At 44.9% G+C, this 17,331-nt stretch overlaps 1 protein-coding gene across 5 annotated transcripts in view; it reads left to right on the plus strand.

Annotated features, from left to right (window-relative positions):
* PACS2 (phosphofurin acidic cluster sorting protein 2) overlaps positions 1–17,331 on the plus strand; it is a 73,925-nt gene that overhangs the window by 39,431 nt on the left and 17,163 nt on the right. For 2 of the 5 annotated variants that reach the window (XM_027694619.1, XM_027694623.1), the window contains exons 8-18: positions 534–593; positions 1,846–2,003; positions 4,062–4,152; positions 4,881–4,955; positions 5,712–5,833; positions 6,579–6,711; positions 7,402–7,506; positions 9,005–9,111; positions 9,827–9,981; positions 13,415–13,525; positions 15,524–15,632. In XM_027694619.1, coding sequence (XP_027550420.1) covers positions 534–593; positions 1,846–2,003; positions 4,062–4,152; positions 4,881–4,955; positions 5,712–5,833; positions 6,579–6,711; positions 7,402–7,506; positions 9,005–9,111; positions 9,827–9,981; positions 13,415–13,525; positions 15,524–15,632 — 1,226 coding nt within the window. Of the gene's footprint in view, positions 1–533; positions 594–1,845; positions 2,004–4,061; positions 4,153–4,877; positions 4,956–5,711; positions 5,834–6,575; positions 6,712–7,401; positions 7,507–9,004; positions 9,112–9,826; positions 9,982–13,414; positions 13,526–15,523; positions 15,633–17,331 lie in introns of all 5 variants that reach the window. The other 3 variants (XM_027694618.1, XM_027694620.1, XM_027694621.1) reach the window with 3 other exon arrangements.

Genomic DNA, 17,331 nt, shown 5'->3' on the forward strand with positions numbered 1-17,331 from the left:
CCCCACAGCTTTTCTCCAGTGCTGCTACTCAAATAAATGAACCTGCCAGGATGAACTGCAAGCTCCTGCAAAAAAACCAACCCCATGCTTTGGTGGTAAAAAACATAGTTGTTCTTTGGTCAGTGGATGGATGCCTGTGTTGGCTCACCCTTGTTAAGAATCAGAAAAGCTGACAGTCAAATGTTTGCCAAAAATCTACCGAACAGATATAGGAGGTGATCTGGCAGATAAAGTTATTTGTTATTCACTGTGTGTCCAACCAAGAGCAGTGTGCCATCTGTCAGGGCCAGAAGACTTATATTGCTTGGTGGAGTGGAACCTAGGTTGTAGTAATGCAGGAATGAAATTATCATAGGTGTGGAAAAGCTGATTTCAGTGTAAGAAGAGCAGAGATGTGGTCTGTGGTGCCAGGGGTTGTTTGATTTGAAGCAGCAGCTAGAGCACCAGGGTGAGATGTGTCTGGGCTTCTTGCAGACTGAGAGAAAACAGCTCACTTAATGCTTTACTTATGTAAAAGTGTCTTTAACTTACAGCAACAAAACTTCAAACAGAAGGTTGTGGCATTGCTGAAGAGGTTTAAAGTGTCTGATGAGGTAAGTAATTAATTCTGTAAGCCTTCCTGTCTTCTGTATTGCCCTCTGCTTGGAACATCTTGCTTTAGTCTTCAGAAACACTCTCCCAATTTCCCCATAGTTTCCTTCATTTTGTTTTTAAGTCTGCAGTGGATGTGACCTTTCCTTACACCCTGGCCTTGCATGGAGGCTTGAGGGCCAGCTTCTAAATGTCAGCAAACATTTTCTAGATCAAGTTTTATCAAAAGCAGATTTTGGCAGCCATCTGTGTACCCATTAGTTTTGCAGACTGCTTTGAAATTATCTTTGACCCTTTCAAAGGCAAATAGTCTATGGTGTATATTGCTTGTGAAGTTAAATCCCAGCCTATTTGATCATCTCACTAGAACAGCCAGGCGAGACATGTAAAACTTGGACAGGGAGCACAGATCCACAGGAGTCAGCTGTTTGGTCATAGCTGAAAATGATGAAACAGATCCAGAACCCCTGTGTAACATTAAGTGTCTAATATAAAAACAGTTAACAACTCTGTTGGCTGTTTGACCGTGTGTTGATTTTGTGGCTTGTGGGAAAGAGTGAGTAACTCCTCGTGCTTCCTTATGCTTTCAAACAGTCCTGTTAGCTTTGCTGTTCTTCCCAAGTTAGCTCAGCAGAGTCAGCACCCATAGCTGAGGGCTCAGACAGCTGAGCTGCTGCTGCCACTCAAAAAGCAAACTCTGGACTAAGCACAGCTCCCTGCTTACTCTGGAGGATGTGCGGAGCAACCAGGAAAGTGTAGTGTGAGGTGTCTGTTCTGCCTTGTGTGTGGGTGGCAGTAGATCCTGGTCCAGGTTTCAGGCGCCTCCTGTGGACATTTTTGGGTATCAAATGAGAAGTTGTCAGGTCAGCTTTTTCAGTAAAACCCAAGACAGGTTACGCTGTTGGGAATACTGGAATTTTGTAGTGGTTCTAAGAAAACTGGGATTCCTTGTGGCCTTTTTAAAGCATTGTTTATAGAATAGAGTTGAATAATGGACATAACCTATAGTTAAATGGCTTGCTCATGGATGCCTAGTCCAATATGAAACTCCTGCTTAACCAGACACTGACAAGCTTGATCCAAAACATGCATTTCTCATACTCTTAATGTTCCTGTCAGATATAGTATCCAAGTACCAGGAATAGAATCTTACTCCCAGGACCATGTACTACAGTCCTGGGAAGAGTACAGGTGATGTGGGATCAATCTGTCTGCTGACAGGTTCAGTGATTCCTGTTTCTGTCCTGTGTGTAGGTTCTGGATTCAGAGCAGGACCCAGCAGAGCACGTTCCAGAGGTGGAGGAGGATTTGGACCTTCTGTATGACACGCTGGATATAGAGAACCCCAGTGACAGCGGGCCAGAAATGGAGGATGATGACAGTGTCTTGAGCACTCCAAAGCCAAAGTTAAAGTAAGTGTGAGGCAGCTTATGCTGGGCCAGAGAGAGACCATGCACAGTGTCAGCACAGATCAGATGTTGGTTTTGTGCCCACACCTCCATTCTGGTTTTCCCCCTCATTGGAGCCCTAGTGTGTGTTGTTAGAATGGGAACGACTGCTTGTGAGCTTGGGGTAGTGTTTGTGGGGTCTAACTTCTCCTCAGTCCTTCCTTGTTCCCTTTGCAGATGTTATACTGCCCTGCCACCTGAGCACAGGGGTAGGAATTGCTGACAGGCAGGCAGAGTTTTGAGGAAGTGGTAGAAATAGATAGGAAATGTGTGCTAAGGTAGAAGATGGTGTTGTTGGAAGCTGCAGAAGTAGTGGCAGGGATGGGCAAGGCAGACTGTCTTTCTGGAAAGGCCGGTAATACCCTGTGTGGACAGTCTTTGCAAGGATTAAGGAAACAGAACTGCAGAAAACAAATGAATTCCTCAGGGCCCAAGGGCACTGACTGCAGCACACGTAGATACACTCGAGCCTGTTCTGAAAGGGCTTTCGTGGGCACTGATGTGTGGGTCAGTCACAGCACTGTGGAGCTGAGCTGGGGATCGCTGGCTCAGGGTCTTGAGCAGATACAGAACCCTGAGCTAACAGGGTTCTGTAACACATCCCTGCCCTGTGTCACATCTCTGCCCAATAAAGACTGAAGACATGAAACTGTTTGAGCTGCACTCATGCTTCTGACTGGTGTGTGGTTGCGTGCTCAGGCCTTCACTGTTGTGATGGCTCTGAAACAAAGCATTGGGGTGCTGACCACTGCAGTTGGTCAGTACAGCACCTGCTAAATGCTGGCTAATCATCAGGTGTACTAATATTAATGTAGAATAACCTAGTTGGGCTGAGAATAAATTCTGAGTCTGGAGTGACTTGTTCCCTATCAGTGAGCCAGATGATGTCGAGAATAGATTGGAGCAGCAGTGATAAGTGATGAGGTTGGTGGCTTACAAAGGTTTGGAGCTTGACCCAAGATATCACCAGTTGGTAGGCCCTACCTTGAAGGGATTTGAAAGTAGATGTGTTGTGGTAAGCAGCAGTTTGAAACAAGCAAAAAATGTTTTACTGTACACACCGAGAGTTCATATCCTGTTCCCTGGAGCCAAGGAGCTAACTGTTCTGGGATATGTGATTACTGGATTAATGCTGGAATTGGAACTTTACTGTGTCTGGTCCTGGAGAGACACTTTGTGGTTTGCTGCATCCAGTTCTTGAGTTCATATCTTGAAGAGGATGTGATAAATGCTGATGGCTTGTAGGCAGATTTTTCCTGCAACAAAAAAAAATCAGTTCCTTAAATTGTAATTGAGTCTTGTAGCCTGGTGTGATGAGCTGCCTCTTATGTGGAAGCACAATCTGATTGTGTGTGTGCTACCTTATCTTATTGAGCAAATGTGTAATTGGAGCCTAGGGCTGAGAGCCAAATCCAGATGCAAGCTGGAAATAAAATGCATATTAGCACCAAGAGTCACTTACCCACAGGAACAGAGTATCGGGGGGGTGAGAGGGGAGACAGTAATTCTAGTTGCTGTATTTCAGTCAGGAGCTAGACCCTGTCTGGAATGTTGTGTAGTTCAGTCAGCATTTGCTACGTGAAACAAGATGGTCATTGTGAAACTTTGCACCTGGTGCTTGGGGTAGTAAGGACATAAATGCTTGTGTGGGGTCAATGTGCATTCTGTTCTGCTGTGGGAATATGCTGGACCACATGCCCACCCTGGATCTTATGGAAGCAAAAGCTGCTGTTTGCTGTGTAGTGTGAGAGTGTGCAGGCATTCCTAGTAAGAGCTTTATAAAAATAGTCTCCTGTGTGACGGTCAGACAGTGTCAGAGCTAGACAGGGATCTCTGGACTTTTTGGCTTCTCTTACTGTCCTGGAGACCTTCCTCTCCTTTCAAAAGTAGCCTATATATTTTACTGGAACCACTGGGGAGCAGTAAGACCCTCTGGGAACAGTCATGGTGCTTTGCTGTGAATGTGGTGGACTTCTGTGGTGTTTTTGATAATAAGGAAGTCATTTTGCTTTGTTTATTCAGACCTTATTTTGAAGGACTGTCACACTCCAGCTCTCAGACAGAAATTGGTAGCATCCATAGCATCAGGAGCCAGAGAGAGCCATCAAGTCCTGTAAGTCATGTTTCAAGAGTTACCTATCTGCAGGTAATATAGCAGACCTGCACTAGCTCTATTTGCATGTGTAAATTAAAGCACCCTCTCTGACCTCCTCCAAAGACTTGGATGCAGAGATATGAATTTTCTGCTAAGAAAACACGTTTGGTTGTTGGTTTTCTTTGGGGGGTTGGGGCGGTTTTTTGTTTGGTTTGGGTTTTTTGTTTTGTTTTCTTTTTTAACGCAAATCCTGTATTAACTTAAGGATACATCTTCAGATTATGTATTAAACACTCGCTAATGGTATGATTAGTTTCAGATTCTCAGGTGAAATGACTGCCAGGGTGAGAGATGTTGCCTGGGAGTTTTAGGGACTTTTTGGCACTGTTTGGAGAAGGCTTTTACCTTACTGTTTTTGGCATATTTTTCGTGGTGGCTGAGAGCGAACACTGAGAGGCAGCTCAGCCCTTTTTCCATCCCCTCATGGATGGGCATATTGGCTGCATAAAGGGTGAGTCCCATTCCAGGGCACTTCCTTGCCTCTACTGTGTATTGTGCACGAGCTCAGCCACATCTCACACTAATATGTTTGGTCCTGGTGTGGCCAGGAAGCTCTCCTGTTCATCCTGCAGAGCTGTGCCACGTTTAAACGGAGAAGTCTATCTTTTGAGTAGCCTGATCCAGAGAGTGTGGCTGGAAACTGTGCTCGTGCTAAACCTCCTGATGATTTTTCTCCTCTCAAGCAGGTAGAAGTGCCTGAAAAGACAAAGAGTCTTGGAACCAAACATACAGGAGACAGTATTTCTGACACTGTCCCTTATGTAAGTTGAAAATGCATTTCTTGATGTTCCTCCTGTCAGTTTGGGTGTCAGCTGGGAGCTGCATTCTCTGCCATGTTTCTGTCTGTCCATGTAGTTGCACATGCAACACAACTTCCATGGGTAACATCAGCTGCAGTGAAGATAATGCTGCGCTCTCCTCCTGCCCTTAGTTGTTGGAGGTTCTTGTCTTTCAGCTTTTTGCAACTGAAATGCTCCACATGGCCTTCTGTTCAAACAGCCTTTCTCTTGGTTTGAGGAAGGCTGGCCCAAAGTATGCCACTGAGCATGTGTACCATCCTGAAAAGGGTTCTCAGGCCTGTTCCATTCTATTGGACAGAAGTATTACTTCGAGCTGAATTGGCAGAAATCAAGCTGGTCCTGGGGTAAAAATCCCAAAGCTCAAGTTGCTCTGCTGGGGATACGAAGTGTGTAATGTTTATCCTATGTCTTTCTCTTTCTGCTAGTTCATTTGGGTAAGCTGAATTAATCTGCATTGCATGAGGAGTCATGTCCCTGGCTTTCAGCTGGGAGAGTGCCTGTTCCAAATAGCATCCTACCTTTTCTACCTCAAGCTCCCTTCTGAGGCAGAGTTGGGAACTGGTAACCCCAGATAGCCAGTATTGGCTTCTCCCTTTTGTCAGTGAGTAGCATGTGTGGAGGAGGCAGGCTCAATGTGCCCCAGCCAGAGCAAAGCTCTCCAGGTGAGAAGAGGGGAGGATTTGTTCCTGGTAACCTTGTTCCCTGTGTTTTTTGCAGGAGTCTAACCAGCAAGCTGAGGTCCAGGAGGCTGAACTCCCCACACCAGATGTGTTTGTCGAGAAGCTCCCACCCAGCGGGAAGATCACTAAGACAGAGTCCCTCATCATCCCATCCACCAGGTAGAGGGGGGGGGGACAGCATTGTGCCTGCTGCAGGGCTGCTCAGGAAGTCAGGGACAGCGTGCTAGGGTTTGGTCATGATGCCACTGACTGCAAGGACACCCTCCTTGTGTTTGGGCATTTGAATGATGGGTCTTGAGCACTTGGTAAATGAAGGGCAGCACTGCCCTGAGGCTGCTTTGGTCTCCTGTGCTGTACCTGCTCCATGACCAAGGAAGTTTTATAAAACTCTGGAGCTGCTTGCTTAAAGATACTGTTGCTAAGTCAATATCTGATGCTGATTTTGGCCTCAAAGGTGGTTGGTTGTCAAGTCTAACCTTTAAACCTTCCCAGATAGGGTAGTGAATGTGGGCCTCAGCAATCCAACTGTATAGTTTCTCTGGTTTGCAAGTAAATAGATGTTCTTTTGGAGGTATTTCTGTGCCTTGGGAGTATGTGACTGCAGTTTGTATGGCTGGATCCTATTATGCTGGCGTAGCAATAGCAGAGCAGTGGTGTGGATCTAAGCATGGGCTGTGGAAGTCTTCCTGGGACTTCTGGGAATGTGCTTTGTAGCTGAACTGTGCACTCTGCACTATCAGAAGCAGAATTAACAGGTCTCAAGCTAACTCAGATCTACGTGCACAATTCCCCAGTGCCTTCACTCACATTATTGAGATTGCCAGACTGGGAGCTCTGGGATTTGGGAGGTGGGTCCCACTCAGATATGAGCCAGCTCTGGAATGTAAGCACGTCTCTCTAGCAGGTCTGAAGGGAAGCAGACGGGACGTCGGGGAAGAAGCACATCTCTGAAGGAGAGGCAGCCAGTGAGGCCACAGAACGAGAGAGCCAACAGCCTGGACAATGAGCGCTCTCCAGACACCCGGCACCACTTACAGGTGTGAAAAACATTGCTGTCTCTCCAGCCACCCATAGTTTTTCCTCTTTTCCAACTGTCTCCCATGGTCCTTTTCCTTCTGGTCCGAGTTCTGTCCCTGCTGGAAAGGAACTGGGCCCTGTAGCTTCAGGAAGGAGGGAATTTATGTCTTGGCTAAAATTGCATCTTCCATCCAATCTGCTGGGATTTGCCAGCTTGTTTTGTCAGCCAGCCATAAACTGAAAACACTGGAACAGATTGTTAGAATGAGAAATGAATAGGAATGTGTTGAGGAATTACTCCTTTGAACTAAGGCAGATTGCTAGGGATTGCAGTAGGGGACTGACTTGCACACAGCATATGTGCCATGCTTTTATTAGCTGCAGGATTCATTTATTTCCCTCTTTGGAGGAGACTGTTCCTGGCTTTTATGAATCCTAAAATGTTGGGCTACTATTAGTTGGTATAAAGTGATGTAAGCAAAAGTGCATGGCAGAAGAAGTAATGGCCAACCAGTCCAAGGTGGCTAACATTGAAGAAGCTGCTGAGTGTCAGTCCCAGCAGCCCATGTGCTCCTAGTGTGCCTTTGCTGATGGAATGACTGGCCAGCCATGCACAGCCACCTCTCATGAATTGCAAGAGCTAGAGCTGGTGGCTTGATGGTTACAGGTGACATCTTCTACTGTTCTCTTCTCCATGTCTTTATTTCCAGATCCCCAGGAAAACAGTGTATGACCAACTAAATCACATCCTGGTTTCCGACGACCAGCTGCCAGAAAACATTATTCTTGTCAATACATCTGACTGGCAAGGCCAGGTAAAGGCAGGAGACGTTACCTGAAGCACAGTTCTCCTGCGCTGTTCCTCCTCAGGAATGGACAGGCCTTGAGCTCTACCACTAACCAAGTAGGTTCTGTTGCTTGGTTGGAAGAGCAGTGGTGGTGCGTGGGGGCTGGCAACCTACTGAGTGCTTGGTGCCTACAGGTTGGATTTCATTTGACCTGGAGATGCTGTGGGTCTTGTAAAGCTTCTGCCACCTAAATGTTTCCACAGAGGTGTTTTCTCTTCTATAAAATGCCATTCCTTCTGGTTAGCAGCACACTGGGAATGGCTTGACCCTTGCACTTGCCTGCTTCTAAACTGTGGTAGAATGGAACAAAAGCAGCAGGGAGGTCTGACCTGTGGTTTAGGCTGAGATTTCTAAACACAGGTGGTGAACACAGGAGAAAATATTTTGGGTCAGCTTCGTAGCTGTGCACATGCACTCACGAATCCTGACTGCAAGTCTGTCACTCCCATCCTTTCTGAGTGATAGTTTTGTTAAGGAGAACCCTGAGCTGGCAACAAGGGGTGGTTCGTTACGGATTTGGAACACACTTTTCTCCTTTTGGAACCTTATTCTGAGAAAGCAATAAATTATGTATGGCAGAGGACCAATAAACATGTGCTGGGTGACTGTCGCCTGGAGAACTTCTGCCAGGCATTTGGAGTTACACTGTCTGGTTTGGCTTTCTGCTTCTGGAAGAACTAGGGTCTCAATGTGTGAGAGAGCAAAAATACCAGCTGAACTACTCGTTCCAGTTTCTCTATACTTGGAAGACAGAGAAATACCTTCTAGAGACGAGCAGAAAGCATTGTAGGTCATCTTCCAGTGGTTCTGGCAGCTTGTGCCTTCAGTGTCAGATGACATGCACTTAGCATTGGCTGGGTTGTATAGATTAGTAGTACAGAATTTGAAAGTGTGAGATAATTGCTAAGTGCCATAATTATGTCCATGTGTACCCAAGCTGTGTGTTGTTACCCATTAGCTGCATGGAGGGGAAACAGTCCCTCATGAGGAACGTGTATGTTGGTAGCACCCATCCCTTTTTTCAGTGCTCAGGGGTGGGCAGAACACTGCATTTGTTTAAAACCTTTTGAAATCTGGGAGAGATGCAACTGCAGTTCTAGAAGCAGGCAGGTAGACAGTATCTGCTCTTACCCAGTGCTGTCTGCTAGGTGAACAGTCTTCTGCTGGTGCCCTGCCCTCTGTGGCCATAAAAACCATACTGTTCTAGAGTTGTTGTTGCCTTGTTTGAGATATGGTCTTGTTGTCTGTCAAGAAGGTGTTTCCATTTTTCTAGAGGAAAAGCTTTCCTTTGGCTGTTGCACAAGGACGAGGTGTTTGAGAAACAGCCATATCACTTACAAATCAGACACGGGGAGAGAGCCCAAGTTTGGGTATGAGAAGACCTGGGAGGTTGGGGGAGGCACATTTTCTTCTTGTGGCAAGCTGTACCAAAAAAAGACTATAAAATGTTCTGTTCTCTCCTCAGTACCTATCAGATGTCTTGCAAAAGCATACATTGCCAGTGGTCTGTACATGCTCCTCCGCTGATATTCAGGCAGCTTTCAGCACTATTGTCTCCAGGATACAGAGATAGTAAGTTCTCACCTTGCTTGTGTTGTTTGTCTCAGCTGTGAAAACCTCTCAGTTCCTGTGCCCCAGGGCCCAAGGAGTTTATTTCTCAACTACTGGATGAAGCTTCTGCCTTTCAGTACTTCTTCCAGCCTGCTCTCCTGAGGTCGGAATTGTGTGACTCTTTAGCCCTCACCAACCCTACAAAGTTGTTCCTATTCTGCCATGTGTGGGGGGATGCAAGTCACCCACACCAGTGGTTATAAAAGGTTGTGCTTTGGAGGCTGCCTCATAGGTCAGATACATGCAGCAGTAAAGCATGAAAAACTAATAAGTGTTTTTTAAATAGTTCTTGCTTCCTCCTCCAAGTAATTCCCAAATGAATTCCTCAAGGCACTCCTTACTTATCTACTGATGTCTGTGGGTACCTGAGGGTGTTCTCTGACCCTGCAGTTAGTAGCAGTAGGTACATCCTAACCTAGATAGTTGAGTCCAGCCCTTTAGATGATCAAAATGTGTGAAGGAAGAAGCAAGGGGGGCAATTAAGAAACTACTGAAGAAATGTTGTATTTTATTAATAATGTTTTAAGCTGCTGATTATCATTGTGATACTGCCTTTTGTATTGAAGAAACTCTCTTCTACCATAATTGTTATTAAGCTGTTTTTTTTGTTGTTACTTGGTCTGAAATACGTGGTTGAAAGCACAATTACAAATATGTTTCCTCTTTTTCTGTCTAGCTGTAACTGCAATTCACAGCCTCCAAACCCAATTAAAATTGCAGTGGCAGGAGCCCAGAATTACCTCAGTGCTGTATTGAGGCTCTTTGTAGAGCAGCTGTCTCACAAAACTCCCGACTGGCTCGGCTACATGAGATTTTTGATCATCCCTCTAGGTAAATAAGGAATGGTTTTTCTTCATAGAAAGCTGAATGGGTTAAATGTGCTGTGTTTGCTCAGGAGAAGGCTTTCTGGAAGCTTTGGCTATAGGTATATGGCTGTTAAATGAGGCAAACTGTTGTACTATTGTGTAATGCTGGTGTTGCTGCTCTTGTGTGAGTGAATTTCATCTTTACATTCTTGATGCCAAGTCTGCTTGTAAACCTTTTATTTGAAGCAAGAGGTTAAGTACTTCTTCCCCATACAGAGAGATTCTTATATATCTTTTTATCATGGTACAATAAATGCACGGAATAATGTCCTAGAAACTCTTTCCCTGACCAAAATGTTAAATTCATTGGGCACCGTGTTTCCCAAAGCGAGAACTGTTCTGGCCTCCATGAGCCTGACTCCAAAAATGTTAGTGGAGAAGGGGTTGAACATTTTTTAAGGGCTCTGAAGCTGCTGAGGATTTTAATTATTCAGATTACATGCATCTTTTGACCTTTCCTTTACGTGCTGTTCTCCTCAGGTTTTTCCCTCAGTTTTTCTGCACCTTATGTCTGCCCTTTAAGCAGCTTAACAAGCCTGCCTGGCTGGAAAGTTACCCAGCTTCATTCGCCTGTGTTGAAGGAAATTGAGTGGACTGATAACAACATTAAGGGTCTTGTTCTAGTCAGAAACGTAAGGAATGTTGTAGTGGCAATGCCTGAGAAGCCAGGCAGTCACTGATGCTGTGGGCAGGGACCTCTGGGCAGTGCTGGTGTGGTAAGGGTGTGAGGCCAGGAGCTGGTCTAGTCGGAGTCTTGGCTTGTGTGAACAGAGCACTTGTGATAGCACGCTTGTGTGACAGCACACTTACACAATAGTACAACAGGTGATGTAGGCAGCAGAAAACTTTGAAAAGCCTTTTCTTGGTGTTTTCCAATTTTCTAGGATTGGGACCGGGTGATGGCAACTCCTGTGGGAATCAGAAGCTGGTGGCCCAGCACCATGAACAGTGGAGTTAGGCTGCTGATTCAGTGGTAGGATTTGCAGAAGTCAAATGAAAAAGGCAGAAGAGAGTTGGATCCTTCTGCAAGGAAAGGCATTTAGTTTCCAAAGTGGTTGGCAGGAAGAGAAGAGAGAGCCCTTTTGGGACTAAAAACAAAAAAATATTTTCTGCAAGGTTCAATGTGCTTTGAATGAGAATCTGTGTGACTGAGACTTTGATCCTCACTTGCTGACTGTCTCCTGGCCTCAGAAGAGTTTTCTGTCCTGCAGTCATTAATGATTTGAAAATGTTCTCTCTTTGGAAGTGAAACACAAGGTTCAGCTAGTGTGGCTTTGGGTTGGCTTTTTAATCGTAAAACTTTGTTTTGTAATTGAAAAAAAGAAAAAATTAACAAAGCACTTTGATAATGAAACTGCTTCAGAACTGTGAATCCTTTTTAAATGTACTTTAAATATAGAAACATCTCTAACAGGGCCTTTTCCATAGAAGTCTGCAGTGTTTCCTGGTCGGATCAAGAGCTTATTTCTGGCCAGCTTTCTGGCAGTTCGTTAAAGTGATTGAGGAGCAACCTCTCATTTCTGACAATTGAAAAAGCACCAAAGACAGAATGGTGACCGTGCCATAAACATCTTAAAGGAAAAGCCTCTGTGCTGCTATCAATACTTTTGAACTAGGGATGGTGGAATTTTTCCTCAGGTGGTTTTACCTTCTGAATCCACAACTACACTCTGCAATGACAGTGGTTTATTAATAATGAGAAATGTTTAGTGTCTGTAAGCAACTGTACTGGGAGATTCAGTCCTGCTTCATGCTGCTGATTCTATGGCTGGAAGACTCTTTTGATGTCCAAACCACTGTATAAACAACTGAAAAGGGGCAGGTAAAATAAAATAAGAAGTTGAGGGTTATTTTGGCTGTTTGGGGTATCTTAACATTTTATGTAGCTCCTGTGGATAGAACTTCTTGGGAGACCACCTGTTTTTTAGTTGTCTCCAACTGCATCTACCACATGCAGTGTGTTTTCCCAGCATGTGGGAAAGCTTCTCCAGTGCATGGTGCAGAGCTGTTCTGTGTGCGCTGTTTAAAAGTTCGCTGCAAAAGAAATGATGGGTGCGAAAGTAGCCATGATCAGGAGGGGCCGGGAAAGGATTTAGGCCTCAGTCTTTAATGACAATGAGGGGAGCTCAGAGAGACCTGCTGCTTGAACCTTTCCTGGAGGTCTGGAAATTAGCACTTTTTTTCCCTGAAAATTAGCAGGTTTTTTTCCACCATGGTCTTTACTGGAGCACAGTGAGTATAGTTAAGCAACTGGAGTCGCCTCAAGAGAATTTGTCAGGTTACCAGTTACCAGCTGGTGACTCAACTGTTGCAGCCTCTGGAAGTGTGAGATGTGAGAATGGAAGATGTGAGAATTTCGTATGCAGGAAAGATAAAAATAATCTGATTAGGAGGAACTCTGAGGCTGCTTTATGGCTGATTGTAAATGTACAGGATTCATGCTGAGCATGACTGCCACGTGGTGACTGGGAAGTGTGATCCTGGCACACCTTTTCTCTGATGTTGAAAGACTGGAGAGGTAGTTGCAAGAGGGTGCTGTCTGTTTTAGGGACATAGGTGGCCTAAAATGAAAATTTACCACCTCCCAGGGCAGAGTTTGTCACTTAAACACCTTCCCTCTCCTGCTCAGTGTAAGTATAAAGTCAGATCTCCATCCAGAGCTGGAGGCTGAACACACAAAGCTTCTGCAAGGAGGTCTTTCCATGCTCACAGAGGAGCTGAACCATGAGGCTTAGCTCGAGCAAGCAGGGACCTAATGCATATGCCAACATTCACTGGGGGCTGTAATCCTTGGACTCCGTCTTCTGTCTTTAATTGCAGTGCATTTATTGAGCTTATAGCCCTTTTCCACCGATTAAACAAGCCTCCCTGGGTTATTTTTCCTGGTTGAGGGCAATTGCCTGTTCTCAGTATTGGAGAACACCTGTGGTGTGTGAATGGTGATGGGAAGAAGAGGTCTGGCTCCTCCTGGCAGAGGTGACTTAGCCATGGTGTGTGTGGTGCAGTCTGTGGGCAGGGAGGGCTGTTTGGGAAAGCCCCTTGCAAAGCTGACAGACTGAGATGGAGAGTCACAGGGCCTCTGTGTTTTCCAAATCACTTATTTCCTCAGCAGTTTCCCAGTCCCGTTTTCTTTGGCCTTCTAAAATTTAATTTGTTGGGGTGAAGGGGTAAGTGTCAACTGAAGGATATCAGTGTGTTGAAGCAGTCTCTGCTGGGAAGCCTGTTTGCATGCTCTTGTAGAGATAAGCTGCACTAAATTACTTGGTTATAATTGAAGAAGTTTGTTTCTGGGATGTCTAGTGTAATTTTGATTTTGGAGTTTAATTCCTTACAGATAAAAATCATGCTTGTGTGAAGTGCTGGGAAGAACAACTGTCCTGTTCTCCTTTTTTCCTTAGGCTCTCATCCAGTGGCCAAGTATCTGGGGTCTGTAGATTATAGATACAACAACTTCTTCCAAGATCTAGCCTGGAGAGATCTATTCAACAAACTTGAAGCACAGACCACTGGTAAGACCATGTGTCTGTGTCTGACCTGTGTGGGATGAAAAGTTTGAATGAGTAATTTTAGCAAAGGTCAAGTAAATACAAGAGGAAGCAGACAAATGTTTCTGTTCCTCTTTTCTCCTCACTCCACCACATTCCCATTTCAGATCTGACCTTTGTAAGCCCTTCACGTGGCGGTTTGCAAAGAGTTGTTGGTTCCCAGAGGCACTAACTAGCTGCCTCTGAGTCATGCTGTTCTTACCTGGCTCTCAGCTTTGTCCTTTGATGCAGACATCTCACTGCCAAGTTCAGTACATTGCTTTCCTTCAGAAACTGTACAGCCTAAAGATTTGAAAAACTGGAAAGTCTGGGAGGATTAACTTCTCTTAGTTGTGTGTGAGAATGTTCTGAAGTCTGCTGGCAGGACCTTTCTTGTTAAAGAATTTTGTTCTTCACCGGTGTGGTAGCAAGTGGGAGCTGCCCTAGGTCAAATCAACAAATTCCTGTTCTGATCTGAGACTGTTCTGGGCTAGGTTAAAGCCTTACTCTATGTTAAAGTATTCATTTGCTTAAAATATTAATGCTTACAGTTTTTTCATCGATTTCAAGAATGGAAAGAAACAGGAGAGAGGAGGATTTGCATCTGGCATTTAGGGCTACATGAAAGCTTGAGATTTGATGCTGTCACGGCAGCATAGCCCATACGGAAATTTCACTAGAAGGAAAAAGCTTTGGAGTTTGTGGAGCACCGTGAGCGTGGGGAGGTTGCAGTGTGGTTCTCCCTGTTGGAATTGCAGTGCCTGAGACTCCCAGGATGCTCCTGGAAGTCCTTTAACCATGAGAGGAAGAGAGAGAGACCTCTTCACAGATAAATCTGCTTTTTTCAGCAGATGGGAAGGTGGCTGGACAAGGCTCTGGGAAACCTGTTCTGAAGGTGAAGTTAGTCCTGCTTGAGCAGGAGACTGGACTAGAAACACAGTCTACACATTTCCTTAATCCTAAGCTTGTGGAAGAACAGGTGTATGGAACTGGTTTCTTTTAATTCCTTACTGCACTTGAAAATGCAGACAAATGTCAATACAGACTTGATTTTTGTGTCTAGGTTAGGAATGCTTCATAATACAGTAGAAATCCAGCCCGAGAGCCACAGGTGTTCCTTGGTGAGATGTCATATGCTGGTTGTATGCTGCAACCCTTATTTATTTTTGCATTGTTGTTCAGTGCAAATCTTGTACATTCTGTGTTTTCATCTGTGCAGTGGGAACTGCACAGTAACCTTATGATGGCATAAGAAGATCTGGCAGAGAATTGTAGCTCTTAATAGTTCACTGTTCAAATACAAAGAGTTGGGTTAAAATGCCCATTTATGAGGTATGGAAGTGCCTGGTGAAGGTCACTTGCATTCCTGTGATCTCACATTGAGGCTCTTCGCTGGAAACCAAAGAAATATTGAAGGTGTTTAGGAAATGTCTTCCTGTCAACTTGAATCAAGCACAGTCTCACCTATCTGGAGCATTGCTGCCATAGATGTGATCTTTGTGCTTTTCCTATCCTTGCATGTCTCTCAGTCTTCTCAGTGAACTCAGCAAGGCCATGAGGTCATTAGGAATTCAGGTCACTGAATGCTGGTGTGAGCAGAGCAGCTCACCTGGGAGAGGTGGCCAGGCATTTTCTTCAGCAGATATCTTGCTGTGAAAAAGCCTTAATCTGACTCTGGGCAGGTACATGTTTTCAAAGAAAAGCTTTTAACCACTATAAAATACCCATGCCACTTCAGTCAGTAACGCTGTGTGCAGATGTCTGTACTTATGTACTTAGTGTTCCTTCCCAGTATTTTCACCTTAATGCTCTCGTAGGATGTTTGCTTTTGGTTGGACAGCTTTACTGTGCTCTGGAGTAAGCAGAGCTTCCTGTGGGAGATGGAGTTCAAATGCAGATGGCAGGGTACAATCAGCAAATGGGAGGACAGTGGTGGTGGTGGTCGGAAAAGTCACTTAAATGCTTTTCTTTGTTCTCTTGCAGTTCCAGAGGCGCCCGATGTCGTCTCCCGGATAACGCAGTACATAGCAGGGGCAAACTGTGCACACCAGTTGCCCATTGCTGAAGCCATGCTGACATACAAACAGAAAAGGTATGTCACTGCTGTCATACTGGCTGCCAGGGTGAGCAGCTGGTTGAAAACAGAGTGCTTTTCTCATCTCATGTGCCAGCAGTCTTGAAATCACTCCAAATAGCAAAACCCTTGGGAGCCTTACGGTAGCCTGCACCCAGTGATGTGTCCCACTTAGTGAATCTACAACAGTGGGGTTACTTCAAGTGCAGTGATTTTCTTGAAGATATGAGAGGTTTGGGGAAGTGGGTACTAAGGAGGATGAGGTACAGACAGGTTATATCTGCTTAGGTTCCAGAGATCTCTTACCACAGAGACCTTAGGTGTGTAAGACTGGACCTCAGCATTCCCCCTCCAAGTATCTCCCATGAGATCTAACCTTTTTACATTGGTGTTGATGGAACTGAAACCCTTTCTTTTTGGAGTGTAAATAGCAGAGCTTCTCGCAGGAGAGACAAAATCCTTGTTGATTGGCAGTTGCAGGCTACCAGGACTCCTTCTGGGGAGGGCTGATGTTCACCAGGTTTTATCTCAGCTTCTCTTAAGGAATAAGTAGCCTGCAGGAAGGTCAGTTGGGGTCTGAAAGCAAGAGCAGGAGTATGTAGAGCCTCATGTGGCCAGGGTCCAGGAAGAAGAGTAACTGTCACTGAAGGGTAAGAGAAGCATTGTTATCAAGGGACAGACAGAATAATAGATTCCAACTCACTTGCCAATAATTTCCAAGAGTAGGACAAACACTCAGCTCATGTGATTTTTCTCAGTTAGGGACTAGCAATTTCCTATGAGGCATGGATGGTGTTAACTGTTAATTACTTCTGTTTGGTTTTTCATTTTTGGTCCGTTAACATCCCTCATTGGTGTCTCCTTTGCATAAGAATTGTGAGGGATTAAAAGTGTGGATAGAGTAACTTTTTTCCTTCTTTTTTTGGAAATTCTCATTGTATATTGCTTTTCCATTCCTGTGTCTGTTCTTACATTACTTTGCAGAAATGATTCAGTAAAATTCTGCCCATTCTACATATTTTCCTAGGGAAAATATTTCTGAACTGATTGGTCCAGTAAAAGAGTCCAGTCTGTTCATGTATTTGTGAACTTCTGTAAAATTAACGTGATAATAAGCATTAAATTTGCAGAGCCATGGGGTACTTGAAGCTCTTGTCTTCAATTTTCCATTTTGTTTTTGTTGTGAAGTCTTACCCTAGTTACCAGCAGGGAGATCAGACACCCCTAGTGCAGTGTGAACCCCTTCTCAGGGCAGCCTTGTTCTTTCTCTGCACTCTTGGGTTGCTGGGTTCTGCACTGGTTTCCACTGCCTCCTCCATTCTGTTGCAGATTCATTTTTGTCATTAACACACATTTAATCATTTTGAGTTTCCAATGTGCTCATAAAGATCAACTCAGTACTTTGTTGAAAAACATCTGAAATGTACTTGAGCAACACATGCCCTTAGTCCTCCCAGCAGTGTGCATGACGGCTTTAGCAGGCTGGTCTGATCCATTTGGATTTTACATCCTTTGGACTCTGGTGCCATGCCTGAAGCTGTTGATAGGTTTAAGTCAGGCTCAAACCCTGCAGAAGGCTACTGGGAAGAGAGATTGCTGAGACTGGTAGTCAGACTGGCACAGCTGGCAGTCTCTCAGCGTCTCTGTGTGTCCACTTTAAAATAACTTCTGCGTTCAGGTCAGTACCGCACGAGGGAACCAGAGCGAGTTAGAGTAA

The sequence above is a fragment of the Neopelma chrysocephalum genome, unplaced genomic scaffold (genome assembly GCF_003984885.1).
Source record: "Neopelma chrysocephalum unplaced genomic scaffold, ASM398488v2 Primary Assembly neopelma1_98, whole genome shotgun sequence".
In the NCBI taxonomy this organism is placed as follows: Eukaryota; Metazoa; Chordata; class Aves; order Passeriformes; family Pipridae; genus Neopelma; species Neopelma chrysocephalum.